Source organism: Trachurus japonicus, chromosome 2 (assembly GCF_045865225.1).
Source record: "Trachurus japonicus isolate A0001 chromosome 2, Traja_1.0".
NCBI lineage: Eukaryota > Metazoa > Chordata > Actinopteri > Carangiformes > Carangidae > Trachurus > Trachurus japonicus.
In genome coordinates, this window is record NC_140908.1 from 2,061,913 (window position 1) to 2,080,513 (window position 18,601).

At 44.1% G+C, this 18,601-nt stretch overlaps 1 protein-coding gene across 1 annotated transcript in view; it reads right to left on the reverse strand.

The window, feature by feature from the left end:
• ahr1b (aryl hydrocarbon receptor 1b) overlaps window positions 1-18,601 on the reverse strand; it is a 43,938-nt gene that overhangs the window by 10,436 nt on the left and 14,901 nt on the right. The window contains exons 9-13 of the mRNA XM_085795112.1: window positions 17,899-18,040; window positions 16,576-16,927; window positions 15,074-16,006; window positions 5,230-5,398; window positions 2,387-2,542 (exon numbers count right to left, since the gene is read on the reverse strand). Of these exons, the coding sequence (XP_085651238.1) occupies window positions 5,243-5,398; window positions 15,074-16,006; window positions 16,576-16,927; window positions 17,899-18,040 (1,583 nt within the window). The 3' untranslated portion in view covers window positions 2,387-2,542; window positions 5,230-5,242. The remainder of the gene's footprint in view (window positions 1-2,386; window positions 2,543-5,229; window positions 5,399-15,073; window positions 16,007-16,575; window positions 16,928-17,898; window positions 18,041-18,601) is intronic.

The window sequence follows — 18,601 nt, forward strand, 5'->3', positions numbered from 1 at the left end:
CAACACTGAGTCACCTTCCCTCTGGTTTGTAATGTGCTGAATTATCTCAGTGACCAACACAACAGCAGCTTCCTGGCTCCCGGCTGCTGCTGCTGCTGCTGCTGCTGCTGCTGCTGCTGCTGCTGCTGCTGCTGCTGCTGCTGCTGCTGTGTGGTCGGTCGGTCGGTTGCAGCTCTCCCAGCGGGCCTCGGCGGCGGCGGCTGCAGCGGCGGTGGCGGCCCGAGGAAGCTAAAGTGGGACACACAACATCTTGCTTGGATGATTGATCACGTCACAAGCAGGCAAAGTTAACCGGCTGAAGACTGCGGGAGAAGAAAAACTCTCATAAATGATTCTGGGCGCTTCATTAAAGATGTAAAGTCGGCTGCAGACAGTGTTTTGCACTCGGGAGGGAAAGGGCTTCCTGGGCGGCGGCTGCTCCTCTCAGAAAATACATTAATGCTGGTTTTCAAATCCACTTCTGCCCACTACTGTCACAACTCATGAGGTTACAGCACAGTGATCCCAGTCTGGAGTTTAAACGCCGTCGCTCTCAGACCGTTTGTCTGTTCTGATGAATTAAATCCGATCGTTGCCGTAGCAGCAGCTTGTTTGTGTCGTCTGAGCTATAACGGACACCCAGCAGAAGTAAACCAGGTTTCAGGATCATCTCCTGCTGTATCAGTGTGTGTTTGTTTGCTCTCAGGCGGGGCGCAAGTTCACACATCCGCCGCTGGTGCAAAAAGCGTAAGAATGCATGGGTGTAAATGGACAGTAGTGCAGCGTGTGTGTGTGTGTGTGTGTGTGTGTCAGTGACAGCATCTAAAAGCTTGGTCAGGTTGTTGGTGGCGTGCCTCACTTCACTGTTTCAACTCTCTGAGGTCATTTCACCTTAGTGGAGGTTTTTCCCACACACACCTGTCACCATCTGTTTCCTGAACCAATACAAGCAGCTGTTTATAGCTCTGACAGGAGTGGATGCATCTCAGTTGATATATAATAAGAAGAAAAAGTGCAATTCATTGGCAAAATCTTGACTAAATATGAAAATATTCACATTTAAGTGAAACAACATACTATTTACTGGTGGATTTAAATTAAAAACATGTGTTCAAAGTAAAGCATGTCTACGTGATGCCCAGTTACAGTTAAAAGTTAGCCTGACAAGCCAGACTATATCATTATAAAAACATTTCTCTTTTCATGTGCTTATAGCTGAGCTCAGTTTTAAGAACTTTAAACTTGATCTATTCAGGGTTTTTTCTGCGTGTCAATTCCCCCTCCACTTTATTTCCGCGTACCCGTCTCTTTCCAGCTGTCCTTTCAAAATAAAGGCAGAGGAAAAAAAAACACAGACTCCTGTACTGTGAAGGAGGCTCTACATAGCCAGGCTTTTGTATTCATGTGTTCAACTTGGTTTGTTAAGTCCGTCTCTCAGCTTTATGGTCTGTGCACGTTCACATCAATTAAGGCGTTTGGCGTCATATGATTCAACTTCCTCACTAAATGGAGCGACAACAGGCTGATTTCAGCCAAGAGGAGCAGGTTGTTTTAATGGAGAGAGGATGAGCGATACAAAAAATACTGATCGCAGCCTGAAGCAACAGTGTTGCTGCAAATATGACGAGAGGAAGCTGCTTTTAATTTCTGACAGCTCTACATTGCTACTTTTAAATATGAAGCTTTATAGCCTACATTTAAACTAGCCTAAATAAACTAGAGCAACAACAACTCTCATTTTTAAATTGTATGTTATTGTTTTCATATATTTCACTGATCGCAATTATGGAATGGTATGAAAATAGGTTACAGTGGGTTTTTTAAGTGCTGTGGCTACAAGCAAATCTCATATTGTCTCTGTACAAAGACAACAAAGACCTTTTTAAATGTGAAAACAGCGGAGACCTATTCAAGATTTGCGTTTGGGCAACACTGAGGAACATCGGAATGAATGTATTCATGGCCACATTAAGTGAAATTATTAACTTTACCGATTATCCATCTGACAGCAGCGAATCAGCGTGATCTCTCCCTCCGTAAACGCTCCGTTCTGATCCAGCTCCACTGGACTTTCAAAGTAAAGGTGACGCCAGCTGATTCCAGCGCGGCAACAGACAACTTCAGCGAGGCGGCCGCCTCAAAATTTATAATGCAGAAAAAATCTTCTTTGCTCCTGTTTTTGACTTTTTTTGTTTTTATGCTGTTTTATGCTGTTCCTTCTTTATAAAAATGTTTTGTCTTTATGTAAAGCACATTGAGTTGCCTTGGTATGAAATGCGCTGTATAAATAAAGATGCCTTGCCTTGCCTTTGTGATGTTAATCGCTTGATAATGTGCATTAAGAGCAATAAATAAATAAAAAAAGACCTATATTTGTGTTTTAATGAAGCAGCTGTTCATCTCTTACCTACAGTAACTCTGGCTGGATGGCTACTCTGATCTCGAGAGGAGGGATGGGGACGGGTGAGCAGGTCAGGTGATGGATGGAGGGATGGAGGGAGGGAGGGGAGGAGGGGGGAGGAGCTACACTGACGCCTGGTGGACAGGTGGGAAAGGACAGGCTCTGGAAAAAAAAAGACAGGAGACATCAGCACGGACGGAGACGGTTCAGGGTGATTGCACAAAATCCTTTATTTCCAGGATCCAAGAGCACATTTCAACACACGGCTCGAAGACAAACTGCATTTTTAAAAACCCTGTTTACACACACCTACGACTTTCAGTGATAAAAGTAGCAAAATAACGTCCGTGTGCCTTTTTTTTAAAAACATGAACCACCATTTAAACAGCTTATGGAGAGTTTGGTTTTCTCAAAGTTCAGTTCCAGTTCAACTCTGACAGAAATGGCTGAGAACATAAATATAAAGCAGTTAATTCAGTTTTTCAAAGGTCATCTGTGGACAAAGTGGATTTTAAAGATACTAAAAGATAGACTTCAGGAAAAAAAAGTTTTTTTTTCTTTTCTTTTTTACATAAAATGTTGCTCAAGTGTTTCTGAAATATATTGATTTCTTCAGAGGTAAGTCTGTCTTACCGTTTTAATAATATGGCACCATTTTGTTTTGAGCTAAAGTGACAAACTGTCCTCAAACATGACATAAAGATAAAACACACAACTCTCTGGAACAATATTCAAACAACACAGGGTCATAAAATGCTTTTTTTTGTTGTTTTTTCTACAAGACTACTGTCAGTGCTGGAGACGGTCTGTAAGAGCAGTGAGTTAAAGTAGTGCTTGCAACCACGTCGATAGAAAACACAGTTATATACACTCACACAATTTGAAACGCCCTGGAAAATGATTGTCTCTTCATAATTTTTTTTTTCTTTCATACATCATTTGATCTCACAACTGGTTTTAAATAATCTGTTTTCTATGAAGTCAGTTTACAAAAAAAAAAAAAAGAGAGGCAAATTTGTAAATGAGTTTCGTCCTCAGCTACCAACACTAACAACATCTTTGAAGCACCTTTCTGTCGTGAAACAAAAGCTTTGTGTTTTGTGTTTTTTTTTTTACGCGAGACATTCAATGACGGAGCGACTGCACACACGTGTGTTTCTCATTTGGTTTCTGAGTCGGTGCTAAATGCTAAAAGACTGGAAGCTTCTGAGAGAGAAGCCCAGAGAGAGATCCTTAACCTGGTGAGACGTTCAAGAGCGGTAGTAGTGTAGTTAAGTACAGTTGTGTTTGATCGGCCTACTTGTGTCTGTTAGCTCTGGTGAGTTTGAGTCTCTTGTTGATATTTCAATCACAAACTTTTTAACTCCTGGTCATTAAAGTCTGTGCTGAAGGATGTGACCACATTTAAATCTCCTGCTCCTGACATTTCTCTCAATCATGGATTAATAATAATAATAATAATTATTATAATATTAATCAAAATTTAGTGATTATAGGCAAACAAAAAACTTGAGAAATAAGAACATGCACTTCCTCTTCCGCCTTCAGTCGTAATCTATTATTTACAATTAGGTCCTTTAATGGTTTGGTGTGTGCATTTAAGTGCACTCAGTGTTTCCCACACGACATCACTGCAGGGTAAAGTAAGCGGGAGTCTGAGTGGCCGCGGCCGCCCAGACAAGGCATTAACGGGAGAGTTTCACACTGTCTCCGGTCAGGAAACAAAAATGCTTTCTTTTGTTTGATTTCAGTGCCACTGACGGACGAATCAGATCCTCTCTGATTCTGTCTCTTATTTACATGTTAAGTGCACAACATCGTTGTAAACCTCAAATAGGCTAAAATGCAGCATTAGGATAAATAAAAACAACCTCTCGACCGCTCCGCCCTCTGATTTCAACCTTTTACACTTTGTTTAAATCTCATCTCAACAATATAAAGGAATGAAATGCTGTTTTTGTTTTTTTTTGTCGACATGTAAAAGCACCAGGACAAACAACATCCACTAAAGCCTACGGTACGGTACGACTCCTCTACGTCTAGGTGACGAACGAAACACGCATGTAATGTTTTTTAAATAATCTGTTGGTGTGTTCAGTCCAAATCTCATGGCTGTTTGTGGAAATGTTACCATGGGAGGAAACTCAGATTTCCAGCAGTTAGTGCACCAGTGAAAGCAGCACGTACTCACACTGCTGGAAGGTTTATCCTGGAAGAAGAAAAAGAAGAAGAAGGAGGTTCAAGTTTGTCCGTGTGTTAGAAACACGTTTGAAATACTGTGAATGAATATGTAAATGAGGTGTTTGAGCATGTTTCAGCCTGTTCACTGCATCGGTCACTGCTCTGAGCATCGCTGCAGATCGTCGCCACGGCAGCCTGTCCCTGTTTACGTCTGGAAAACGACTGTTAAAAGGTGCAGGAAGCTTCAGGGAATGGTCTGCAGTGATGAAACCAGTCCCACCGTCTTCACCTTAAAGCTTTCTATCATATCATATGGCACTAAAACATCTGTGACACGTCGACCGTCTGGGTTTTATCTACACATAAACGCGTTGTCTTCTCTTCTTCAGTGTATTTCTTTACACGTCAGGAGCTGGCGAGTTTTGGCAGGTTGATGTTCAGGTGAGTCAGTAAAACTGGACGTCTGACTGATGGTTCAAAACAAAACAAAACAAAACAGATCTGAAACTTTCAGTGAGCGCACGACTAGTTAGTAACATCATAACCCACAGTGTGACATAAAAAAAGAAAAAAAAAACACTTTCTTGTTCATTTAACTTCTGATCATTTCACTAAAATAAAAACCCAGTGGAGTCCAGTTTGTACTCTCTCTGTTTTTCCTCCTGTACCTTCTCTGGACCCTCAGAGGAAGAAGCCGGACTTTGGCGGCTCCTGGAGAGCAGCGAGTCCTTCGGGGCCCGAGACGGCCATGTTGTCTGCCGTCACTCCGTTCCCATTGGGCAGCAGACAACCGGTCTTCATGTAGGCTGCTGCGTTCAGGAGGCAGCCGTTCTCCAGCTGGAGGAAAAACAAGAGAGAGAGGACACGGTTAACTCTATGTTTTCTGTTCCCAAAAAAGGAACAGGGCTCTAGGATTGTTTCATTGGGATTGTTCCCCATAGTCATTTCTTTGTGTCTTTCCTTTTAGGTTATGGGTGACGTCCTCTTTAGTTTTGGAAAGCGACAACCTAATTAGTTGGAGAACGGGTGATTTTCTTTGTTTAGGGATTTGGTAGGTACGGTGAACATTTTAGGACATCAACCTCAGGTGTCAGGCTTCAGCGTCAGACCTTAGATGAAAAGGGATAAGGTCTCAGGAAAACCTCAGAAAAGGGCATCGGAAAAAATGACATTGGACAAAAAGGCATCAGGCATACCGTAAAACTTCAAATAAGGGCCGAGTCCCAAATTGCCGCCGGTCCCAATTAACCGCCGGGTGTAGCAAAATATTTTTTATATTAAACGCCCATCCCAAATAAACGCCGGGTCAAACATTGTTTTTCTGGTTGTCAAAAAATATTCTATGCAAATATAGCGGGTGTCTCGTGACGTTAAAGACGGCCGAGGACTGACAGGACGCCTCTGGGCTGGTTGTTCCTGCCCGGTCTGTCCACTCCTCTCATCCGCACTTCGGCACCTGTCCTGGGCTGCACAGTGTCGGCTCGGCTCGGCTCGCTCCTCGTTTTAAATAATAATAATTTTTAAAAAAAAGGACGGTGGCGCGAGCCAACACAGGTGCTGAAGTGAGGGAGAGGAGTGGAGAGACTGGGCGTCCGCAGGGTTTTTGCAACTTGCAGCGGATCAAGAAGGGGCGGAGGACCGACATGACTGGGGGTCTCAGTCTCCTGGTACCTGTGCGGGCCAGGACCGCGGAGGTCAGCGAGACAGAGAACGAGTCCGCCCTGGCCGTATTTACAGTAATGCCTTGAGAAACGCACGTATCATTCCACCGCCGCCTGCCGCCACGGAGTGAAGCCTCTTTTTAACCAGAAAGAGGTCCAGGTTGAACACTATTAATAAACGCAGGTCCCAAATAAACGCAGGTCCCTAATAGGGATGTCCCGATACCACTTTTTCACTTCCGATACGATACCGATATTGCAGCCTTCAATATCGGCCCGATACCGATATTGATCCGATATTAGGGGTGGTGAAAAAAAACGATTATTTATATTTTTCAAAATACAAAGGAGATCCTCCTGTTGCTGACTGACAGGCTGCTGCTGTCATGTTCTTCTATGGGACAGACAGTAGTGAGCTTACTTTTGAACTGTAAAATATAAAAAAATAAACCTTATTTACAACTGTTATTGAATTACTGTAGGTACATCAATGTCAAACAAAAGGCAAAATCTTCTTGCTTCAAGGTTTTATTTGTCACTCCAAATTGAAGATTATAGCCTGCCCTACAGTAAACAGTGTGTGTGTGTCGCACACACGCTGTTGTTGTTGTGATCATGTGATCTCTGCATGCTGGAGCCGGCCGCTCTTCTTCTCTGGCAGGCGGCGCACCAACATTAAGGTGCATTAGCGCCACCTACTGTGTTGGAGTGTGAACGAGAGTCACCTATTCATATGGGACAGAAGTGCTGGAGCGGAATAATGAACTGTCTTTAGGGACAGTCTTTTATCGGAGCGTTTATATCGGAGATTTTAGATGCAGTCCGATATAATCCGATATTCGTTTTTTTGGCTGATATCGGACATAAATCCGATATCAATATCAGATCGGGACATCCCTAGTCCCTAATAAACGCCTGTTGATTTGAGCGATTTAAGCAAATAAACGCCCGGGCCCTTATTTGGTGTTTTACGGTACATTCTCTGTTGTAAATTGTTTTCTTGTCTGTAACAACATCTATTGCACGTCTGCCCGTCCTGGGTGAGGGATCCCTCCTCTGTTGCTCACCCTGAGGTTCCTCCTGGTTTTCCCTGTTAAAAGGGTTTTCCATGGAGTTTTTCCTCAGTGGATGTGAGGGTCTAAGGACAGAGGATGTTGTTATGATGCTATGCAAAGCCCTTTGAGACAAACTGTTTGTAAAAACGGGCTATACAAATAAAATTGCCTTGCCTTGTCATCAGAAAAAAAAGACTATTTTTGTTTCTTCAAACTTTAATTTAAAGTTTGAAGAAACAAAAAGAGTCAGTTTTCATATGAGACTGGTTTTTCTGAGGCCGTTTAGTCTGACAACTTTTTTTCTGATGCATTTGGTCCAATTACTTTCTTTCTGATGCCATTTAACTAATAAAGAACAAACTAATTTAGCGTGATGTCTGACAGAGGTTTTCCTGAGACCTTATGCCTTTTCATCTGAAGCCTGACACCTGAGGATGTCCTAAGATGTACAGCGTAGGTCGGGAGCTTTTGTTCTATTTGGTTTTTGATTTGGCGTCACCCGCTGCCTATTACCTATGTGTTTATTTGGGGTTTGCGTCCCAGATTGGGTCCCGGCGTCCCATTTTTTGTTGCTTCAATTTCCCCCCTGGACATTTTCAGGTTGTAATAAATTTAACTTCAACACCTGTGGAGTGGATGTGCCATCGCTCAGACTTGTTACTATATGTAGACGTGGAGCCGCTGCTGACCTTAATCACATGAAGCAGATCAGGTCAGGAAATAAGAAGAGGAGGAAGACGATGTACAGCATGTAGGTAGGTGTTATACTTCATCACAGTGACTGTTAATCTCCTCCAGTGAGTCTAAACAGATTAGGTGGTTTTGTCAGGAGCTCATGTGTACATCAAACCAACATCTCAGTTCAAACCACATGAAACACAGAGACTTAAAGCTCAGTTTAGATATTCACCAGCTAATGTTTATTTAGCATTAGCTAGGATGATATTAATATTATTTGAATGATATTAATAACATTTGAAAATCCACCTGGAAATTGAGTTATGAGTTATTTGTGTTTTTTTTAATGGTTTTTAGACAGTTATAATATATTTGTTCAAGTTTATATTGTCAGTATAATTGTTTTCTTTTTACAATTTCAGGCTTCGGAGGCTCTGATCTTACAAGGTTGGTTTTCAGCCAAGAGACGCTAGGTGGAAGGCAGAGAGCCTCCATTCTCCCTGGAACAAGTCATTTAAGCTACAAATCCTGCATAGTTCCTCTTTAAATATAGAAAAAATTTAAATTGATTTAAAAAATTTCGAGTACTTTTTGCTTTGGTGTGTTTACAGTATATAGTTTGAAAAATAAATAATTTCAAATAATCAGATTGCATGGATTGGGTTGTGCTAAAAAAAGAAGAAGATATATAAGACAGTCTGTACTGCACATTCTAATATGTGTAAAACATATATATAGTAAAATAATAGGGATGGAAAAAGCAGCGTCTGCAGTTCCACATCCAGACTCCCAGTTGGAGAATTATCAGATCTCCTGTGATTTGTGCAGACGCTCTTTAATGTGAGTAGATCAACCTACAGTAGTAGTCCTGCCTCTGTGAGCTGAAAATAGTCCCCCCCCCCCTCCCTTCCTCCCTCCCTCCCTCTCCGTCCTGCGTTCACAGCATTAGGTAATGATGACAGTCAAATTGTAGGTCAGCAGCGCTCATGCTTGACTGCCCAGCCTGCCAGTATTTTTCTTTCAGCGACAGCCACTGACCCTGAAGAATAACAGTGGAGGCTGAATGGGGCGGATATGAATGGATGCCTGCCGGGGTCGCCCATCTCCGGGGCCGACTGCGACCCGTCCCGACCTTATTCTATTCATTATTGTACTCTTTCTCACTGCTGCCTCTTTGCTCTCCTGTCCTCTCTCTGGCCCGTCCTCTGCTCTTTCATTACGTCTCCTTTGTGATCTCCCGGTTTGTTTTTTCGCCCTAAACACCAGACATGCTCTTGGTCACCAGAGAAACAGATGGAGGACAGGTCTAATATGATATGCATATGACAGCAGAGCTTCATTATGAATGTTTCTAACAAACAGGAAGTCTGTTAGTTTGATGAACAACGTCGACTTGTTCTACTGGTACAGGAGTATCAACCTCCTCAGACGCTCCTGGTTTAAATCCGGCTTCAAACTTCACTCCGCCGAGGTCTCGTTACCTTGTTATGTTTTTACGATGGGAATTTCTCTGGACCTCCGACCGAGCGCCTCTTTGTTCTCTAAATAATTCGCAATTTTAGGATGACATTCCCCAGCGCTCACGGCTCTGTCATTAGTGGAAAGAGTTCTTGTTGGCCCTTAAAAGGTGAATTCCTGATCATTATCCAGTCTCATTAAACAACCTAAGTTCCAACAATGCATCGCTGTATTTAAATCACTGGATCTAGCAGTGGTGTGCATCTTCACTGGCCTCACGATTCAATTTGATTTCACCGGTCAAAATTCAGTTCGATTCGATTATACGAAGCATCTCGATGCATTTTTCATTATTTAAAGCAGAAGTAAGTGGTCCGGTCGTTTTCGCTAATGCTGCGTTCCAGGCAGGCTTTTGAAATCGTAAATTACAGCTTCAAGTCACAACTTACGACTTTGTAGCGTTCCAGGCAACCCACTCGTGTTTTTCCGACCTGTTTTACCGGTGAAAGTCACTATAACGGCCACTCGTAACTTCCGACCCGTGAACTCGTACCAGATCGAACTGGTACCACTTCACGGTCGGAAAAATACGAGTTTCCTTGAACGCACCATAACAGTCCTCGTCCCTACGTCGCCACATTCACGGCGTCCCTTGGCTGCACACACAGCCCTGCATGCCGTTCTCTCTCCTCATTGGATAAAAACTGTAGGATACGATAAATGTTTTCTCCTGGGCTCAGAGCAGAGTGACTGACAGACCCGTGTTTCAGTCCAAACACTCTATGTAAGTGATTGCTGTCGAAAGATATAACTATTTAAGACTTATATTAACACAAATATATCACTTACTTCTGCTTTAACATAAATAGTCAGATACATATGATAACTTTTTAATGCATTTCCACAACACAGCAGCTTCCTTGGAGTCTGAACACACAAAGAAGAAAGAAAGAAAAGGCCCAGCCTAATTAAAGGTGCACTTGTTAATTTCTCAAAAACAAAACCTAAATCTTAGCATTGTGCTTTCAAATAAAAAGAATCACCGTCTCTGTGTGTGAAAAACATCATCAAACTTCATCGCTGCATCTATGAAGCGATTATTTTCGGCACCCCTAGTCTCTTCTAGTGACGTCATGTACAAATAAGACAAAGTGTTACAGCCTCAGATTCTAGTCGACCGTATTCTCAGACTCTGCCGCTCTGACCCATCTCCCCCTTGTCTTATTTACATGGCATGTCTGGTCACATCATCACAGTTTACACTGAGCCCCATGCCAGCCCTGGGCCTCTGTGTGCTGACTCGGAAGAAAATCCATTTTCACGGCGGTGAGAGAGAGAGAGAGAGGGAGAAGGAGCGGTGCAGGGCTGTGGATTCTGCAGACAAACCCTTGGTCTATTGGTGGTCACTGATATTTGAGGGCCACACATGGCCCAGAACCAACGGCTCTGGGCCCCAGAACAAACTGTTTTGAGGACAGCTAGCAGCTTTAGTTTGTTCTGAGACGGACTGAACAGACCGGACACAAGACAGAAGATCTTAGAGGGAGTTCATCTTCAGCAGGACTGTGAGACAAATTCACCCTCAGGCTCTAGTTTCCTAATATTTTAGGTCTAAAAGAATGAATCTGAACTGAGTGCATCAACTTGACACTTGGAAGATTTTGTATTACAGCTGCGTTCACAAACATGGCGGCTTTCTTGAAGTAAACAAACCCCCAGAAAAACAGGAGTGCTGTTTTTGTCGAATGTGCGGTTTTGAAACTCTCTCCCAGTTTTTATTTGACTTTAATAGACCACGTAAAACCGGAGATATGATCGTTTTAATTCGATAGTAGAAAAAAATGTATTGGGGCGATGGGAGGGGCGGGCGTTAAAGGGGACATATTATAGAAATATCACTTTCTGAAGGCTCTTTAAAGGGACAACGAGGAGTTTTGGAAAAGCGAAGTGTTTTCACACTACATTTATGAGCCTCCGCGCACCGTGAAATTCTTTGACCGGCGCAAGACAGACTCATGTTTTCATTTATCAAGAATTAAAGTCAGAGGTTCAAAGACGATCACATACCGTCGTAGTTCCGACCATAAACGGTGATTCGGCGGCGTTATTCTCATGACTCGCCACGAAACCGAAAGTAAAGAAATGCTGGTCGGCTTGCCCAGCATTTCTGCCACCACTAATAATAACAAAATAATGATAGAGACAAAACAATATATTTATTGAAAATGGGCCCATTAACAAGTGTGGGTAGCGTAGATTCATCCACATTAACGTGAGACTTTTTTAAAACCAAATATAAACTCCTCGTTGTCCCTTTAACATATATTTAGGTGTTTGTTTTGCCTTTCAGCCTCCAAAATGTGAGAATTGACCAAGCAATCTGTAATTTTCAGGCTCTTGAGGTTAAAATCCATGCGGTTTTATGAGCCTAACCCTAACCCTACACCTGGGAACTATTTTAATTTGTGGAAAAGGGGCAGAATATGTCTCCTTTAAAGGAAAAGTTGTCGAATAAGCTGACACTATGTGATGAATATACCAGAGATGCCTGACATGGTTTTTCAATTTAGATTGTATGATTTCTGTATGTGTATTTTTGGGGCCAGTGTGTTAAAGCAGTACTAAAGAACTTTCAATTTTGGTTGAGTTTGGCGGTGCCAGTGGCCCAAAGCGGTAGTGTTTTGCCTGAAGGAAGACTCCATTTCCCATGAGCACTAGCGTGTAGCCCTGTAAACATCCTGATCTCCCCGTGCATGGAAATGAACAGAAGACGTTAGGGGTGTCAACAATAATCGATTCGGCGATGCATTGCAATGCGGGACATGCACGATTCAGCATCGATGCGGCAACGTGCCATAATCGATTATGTCACTGTTTATTTTTTGGCCTCAAATAAAGTTGTTAAGTTTCAATTAACCTAAATTTCAATTATTTTTTCCTGCGACCAATCCAATGAAATTTTTGTCGGCTAATTTTTGGGGGCAGCCCTAGAAGTGATTTATGTTTTTCTTTTTTTTTTGTGTTGTGTGCAGTAGAATTTTAATGCATTGCAATGCATCGTAGAATCGAATCGAATCGAATCGAATCGTTACCTGCTGAATCGTAATCGAATTGACCTTTCGCAAAACCCCGCCCCCGAACGGTCATTGTCCAATCAGACATCATAGCAACCGTTACTATGTAAACAAGGTCCGTCAAGCTTTGGACCTCCGACAAGCAAAGTGTATTGTCGGACAGTAGTTACCCGAAGAGTTTGGCTGGGGGAGTCGTGTTCTTTCCCTTCCCAAAGCTGAAAACACAACAGGAGAGGAGCCTACAATGGGTCAAACCGTGTGGAGCCGGACGCTTCTCCCACTCCCAGCTAAATGTCATGAAAATAAACAAGCATACAGCCTACATCTGCTCCAAGGTAAGCTAGCAGGACTAGGGCTGTATCCCAAATCACTCACTACCACAGTGTTTCCTCTAGGATTTTTTTTTAAGGGGGGGGGGGGGGGGGGGGGGGCGATCGGACCTTACAACTTTCACTTTCACCACACTGCTGCAGCATGTGAGCTTCTCTCTCCCTCTCGCTCTGTGTGTGATTAAATCGGCCGATTATAGCCCGTTTGAGAATAATCGGTAATCGGCCGAAACTCGCCGATTGTCGCCGATATTTTCAGAAATAAAATGCAGGGAATAAGACTTGGTTTTACTTTGAAAATGTTCTCCCATTTGAAAAGATCCCCCGACATTAGGTTATTTATCCTGTAGAGGGCGCATCCAACTGCATCCAGTATCCACCTCACAGCACAGCAGAGTGACTGATCTGCAGCAGGACACGCTCCGCCATAGCCTTGTCACTCACACACATCACACAGCTTATTAACAACTTGATTAACTGTTAACTGTCTCAAAACCAGTGTTGCTGCTGGCTTTTTTTTTTCTTTTTTTTACACCGCGGTCGGGTTGTGAATTAATTGATTAATGCTCGTGACTCCGGCCGTGTTGGGTCCGAGATTCAACAAGCCGGTCGGGTTTTACAGTTATTACCGGCAGTACAGTAGCTACGCCCGTTTATCAATAAACACAGTGGATGAGGAGGGTGAGTGACTGAGCTCAGGCTGTGTGGGGGGCGGGGGGCGGCGGCGGTGCGGGTCTCTGACTGCAGAGGGACAATCATGTCTCTGCTCCGTGACACACTGAGCGCTGTGGGACCGGGGCTCGCGGCAGCACCCGCTAAACATTGAAAACAGCGGTGATACGTGCTTCCACGTCGAGTTCAACAAACCAGAAACGTCTGGAACAACACTGGAAAAAGTCGCTTTTCAAAAAAAAAAAAAAAAGAGAGCGAGAGGGAGAGAGAGAGACCGCCGTGCCGTGTAAAAACAACAACAACAAAAAAGTGTCACGTGTCATGACTTCCTGTATCTGGCCCTTCAAAATAAAAGCCCTATAGCCTTTCACAGTTCAGTCATTGATTTTGACTTAATTTTGACAAGACAGTACTCCAAATGTTGTTGTTTTTTCCTGCAACCAATTGACCAATGAAAATTTGGCAGCCCTAATTTATATATTATATAATATATGTAGATATATTACTTAAATTAATAAAATTGTAAAACTTTATAAAAAATAATAATAATCGGCCGATTAATCGGTTATCGGATTTTTTTCCCCCTGATAATCGGCATCGGCATCGGCCCCAAAAAATCCATATCGGTCGGGCCCTAGTGTGAATGTCAATAACAAACAGCGCTATGAGGAGATGAATGAACGGAAGACATGCAGCGGTGTATTTGCGACCATTTTAAAAAACAGAAGGAGCTGTACGTATGAGGAAACACTGTATGCCTACTAGTGTACTTCCATAGATTGAATCCTCTCGGTGGGGAGAAAAAAAGAAAAGAAGCAGCTCTGGTCTCGGTCCGCGACACAAACACCACGTCCTGTTATCTGTATTCTCTTGCAGATGCGCCACATGATGCAATTTATGAATCGATAAAAGCCGTATTTTGATCATCATTATGTTGATATTGTGACCACGCAATTTTGTAGTGGTGTCAGAATGTTTAGTGATTATTAATATTCATAAATATAGCACTCATATGCCTCTGAGACTCTGATGCCTCAAGACGCTCAATATAAAAACACTGTTGACACTCGGGCAGCGTCGAGAAGCTTGTCGGGCTAGCAATGGTAACTAAGAGGGGCGGGGCTTTTGCGAAAGGTCAATTGAATCGTGAGGGCAGTGCCAATGCACACCCCTAGAAGACGTCCAAACTAAGTTTCTGTTTCCAGCGGATCATTTCTCAGTAAACACACATACACAAAGGAAAGGTGCCGCATTGCTGCTCCCTCCTCCTCGTGACTCGCGAAAGTGAAAGTGAAACTTGAGTGAGAGCCGGGTTCCTACCATCCACCTCAAAGCTGCTTAGTGCCAGTGAAAGCGATACAGACCTCCTCAGGCCATGACAGAGGTGTCATTCAACCTGTTGTTAGCCGATGTACCATCACAAAAGTTATGAAAATATTATATGAAGGTTAAAAAGTTCCTTAGTGTTGGTTTAATAAAGAAGGTTACAGTGAAATGGGCATGCTAAACATTTTTTATGTGATGCATATAAAGATAAAATCAAAAGTATTCAAAAACCAAACAGCTGCTGCCTCTGGTGTCTCACCTTGCTGTGAGCCTCCTCTGCGCTGCTGTTGAACATGTTGTAGGCCTCTAGCGACGGCGTCGACGACAGACCCAGGAGCTGCTCCAGGTCCAGCGCGGCGCTCTGGGTGGGACACCGCGGCGGCAAACAAGGCGGAGGAACCTGAGTCTGCTGCAACATCTGCTGCAGCTGGTGGTGGTGGTGGTGGTGCTGCGGCCGCTGGTAGGAGCCGGAGCCTCCTGCAGACGGCGCGCTGGAGACACTGTACTGTGTGTGGCTCAGCTCCATGTTGGGCGGAAAGGCCGTCGTGTGTCCGTTTGGGATGTAAGATCCGAGCTGGTTCTGGTAACCGGGCAACAAAGCTCCCTGCTGACACTGCTGCCACTGCTGAGCGGCTCCCAGGACAGAATCCAGATGTTTGTGTTCTCCGTTCACCGGCGAGGCTTTGACAACAGTGTGGTTGTTGAGATGATGGAGGTTCTCCGCCGCCGTCGCCGCCCACTGACCGCTGGCGTCCACAGGTCCAGGCGGAGGGGCGGACTGAGCGCTGACGTGTTGCTGCATCTGTTGAGACAGCTGGACGATGGGCTGTCGGCTGCTGGGAGGAAGAGGAGGAGGAGGAGGAAGAGGAGGAATGGAGGCTCCGAACCCGCCGCCGCTCCCTCGCTCCTCTCCGTCGGCGTCCGTCTCCAGCGAGTCGTGGATGTAGGAGAGGATCTCGTTGTTGGTGAGCAGGTCGCTGAGGCTGGGGATGTGGTGGGGGTCCAGCTCCACCTGGATCATCCTCTCGTCCAGCAGCAGCAGCTCCAGGTCTTCGGCGTTCAGGCCCAGGTTCTCCAGAGCGCTGAACAGCTCGCTGTTGGAGCACGGCTCGTCCCCGTCCAGGGACAGCGAGTCCAGAGTGGCCAGGAGCGGGTCGTAACCGGACGTCTTTCCGTTGCACCTCCCCGTCCCCTAGGGGTGGGAGAAAAAATCCATTCACATAAGTATCGCAATTTTTTTTTGGACAATTTTTAAATCGATTTTTTTTTTATATTGTGCAATGTGCATAATTTCACCTTTTTTACATACAGAGAGTCCAGATTTTGAAAAGGGCTTAAGTTGACTTTATAATGGAGTATGTTCATTTCTAGGCTCCTACAGTATTTGTGTGTAGATAAATGTTAAAATGTAGCAGTTTACCTCCATCTATATCTCATTTTGTCAGAAAGTTTTTTCTATACTCTTTTATTTTTGCCTCTTTTATGCAGTCCAGGCTTTTGGAAAGAGAGTAAACATATATATTGCTGCTGAATAAATCTGAAAAACTGACTTACATGTGATATGTATTTTTGGGGGGAAATATGGTTTCTGGAATAGTCTGTAGACAATCATTATCATTCAACTGTTTCACTGGTGTTAAAAATGCAGACTAAAAATCGAGAAAATCGGCAATATCGTAGAATCGCAATTTAAATGGAATCGGCATCCAAAAAATCATAGAAGAATCAAATCGGGAGAAAAGCATATCGTCCCAGCCCTACCGTCCCCTCCCCGTTAGAGACCACCCGCCAGCTGTCGGCGCTCAGCAGGCTGCAGTCGGCCTCGCCGTGGTACGACATCTTGGGCTCGGCGGCGTCCGGCTGGCAGACGTACACCGACTCGTCCTGGCTCATCAGCGCCCCCAGCAGCGACTTTGGGTCCAAGTCGTCGTCGTTGGCGCAGCTCTTGTCCCGTTTGCCCTTCTTGGACTTGCTGCCTTTGGCTTTGCCCTGGAAGGCGTCGGGGAAGCCGTGCAGCGGGTAGCCCGTCTGGTACAGCATGGCCTCTCCGGTGGCGAAGGTGAAAGGGAGGTGCATGGATCGCTTCCTCAGGTGCTCGCCTCCCTCCTCCTCCCTGAGAGAGACAGAGAGAGAGACGTCACAGAGAGGAAATGAAACAGAGAAACGACTAGAGATGCACCGATCTGATACCTGGATCGGATATCGGCTCCGATATTGACTAATTGGCTGGATCGGATATCGGATGAATGAGGCCAATCCAGCATTCTGATCCAGTCATTTTTTTTATTAATATCATACACAGCAATACAGTTACAGCAATCTAGTGTTATTTATTTGTTTTTGCTGCTAATGTACATTTATATCTGTGTTAATTTTAGGAGCGGGAATCTTTTACTGTCTCAGGATTAGATTTGATTCTGATTTTTGGGGCTACGATTCAATTTAACATCGATTTTCGATTCAAAACGATTTGATTCCTAATGATTTCTGCTTCAGTCTGTCGGTGTGCAAAGGATCCTCATGATCTACTCCAGTCTGCTTTGCAAGACAGAATGACTAAAGTGTCTTTTTCACATTTATTGAGTTCTAAACATTTATCCATGCTTAGATGGAATTGTTGAAACTGTTGCATAAAAGCAACATCACATACTGCTTAAGTAACAAAATTAAAAGTGCCTCTTTATTAAAAATAGTGCAGTTAAACATGCTGCCTTTTAAATTCTCAGGAAATGGAGGCCGACAGCCAGCAGATTTGTTTCATTATTTTATCTTTAAAAATCGATTTTGGGACATTTTATATCGATTCTGAATCGTATTAAATGAGAATTGCATGTGAATCGATTTTTTGGCACACCCTTAGTTAATTTGTTACCTTTTTTTAACAAGGCTAAATGTTTATGTCAAGCCTGATGCCTTCACTCACATGGCAAGGTATACGGTTCATTCATTCAACAGTAGTAATCAGGTATCAGGTATCAGCCGATACGCTCAGCCCAGGTATCGGTATCGGATTGGATCGGAAAAAAACTGGATCGGTGCATCTCTAGTCTAGAAACGACGCCGGCTCGGCTCTGCTCTACTCACGCCAAAGGCCTCTGTGTGGCGATGATGTAGTCCGGCTTGCCATTCTTGTAGACGAGCCGGGCGTTGGCCTGGACCCACTTCCACCGGTTGTCCTTGGTGAGCAGCCTGAAGACGGTGAGGCCGCTCTCGCCCGTCTTTATCACTAGAGGAATCATATCAGACGAGACATGTTGAGCCCCCGCGGTTCAAACACACACTCACTCTGCATCTAGCTCAGCCGGCCGTGTGCTGCTGTGACGGAGGCTACACGCTGATGTTCACTTGCACATGTTACAAGTCGCTGTTTGCATACTTACACAACCCAACAGCACACACACTAACACACTGACACATCTCCAGGCTCAGTGCTTCTGTGTTTCTGTGTCGTCTGGTTTCTGAACAAGCTCCACATTGTCAGGAAGCTGCTCCCTCACAGAAACACTGATACCGACCAATCACAGCTGCCTGTTTCTATTTCTAACTATTACAAATGACATTTACTGGGTTTAAATGGAGGATTTTCACGTCCATATTTTTGCACATTCACCACGATATGAGATCATAACAGAACGTTACCAGACAGAGTTGTTTTAGAGGGAAATACAGAGACTGCTTGATGAAAAACTGCCCCCGATGAGAACACGCATCAGCGGTTTTGCACGAATTTCCCTCTAAAACAACTCTGTCTGGTAACGTTGTGTTATTATCTCATAGCGTGGTGAAT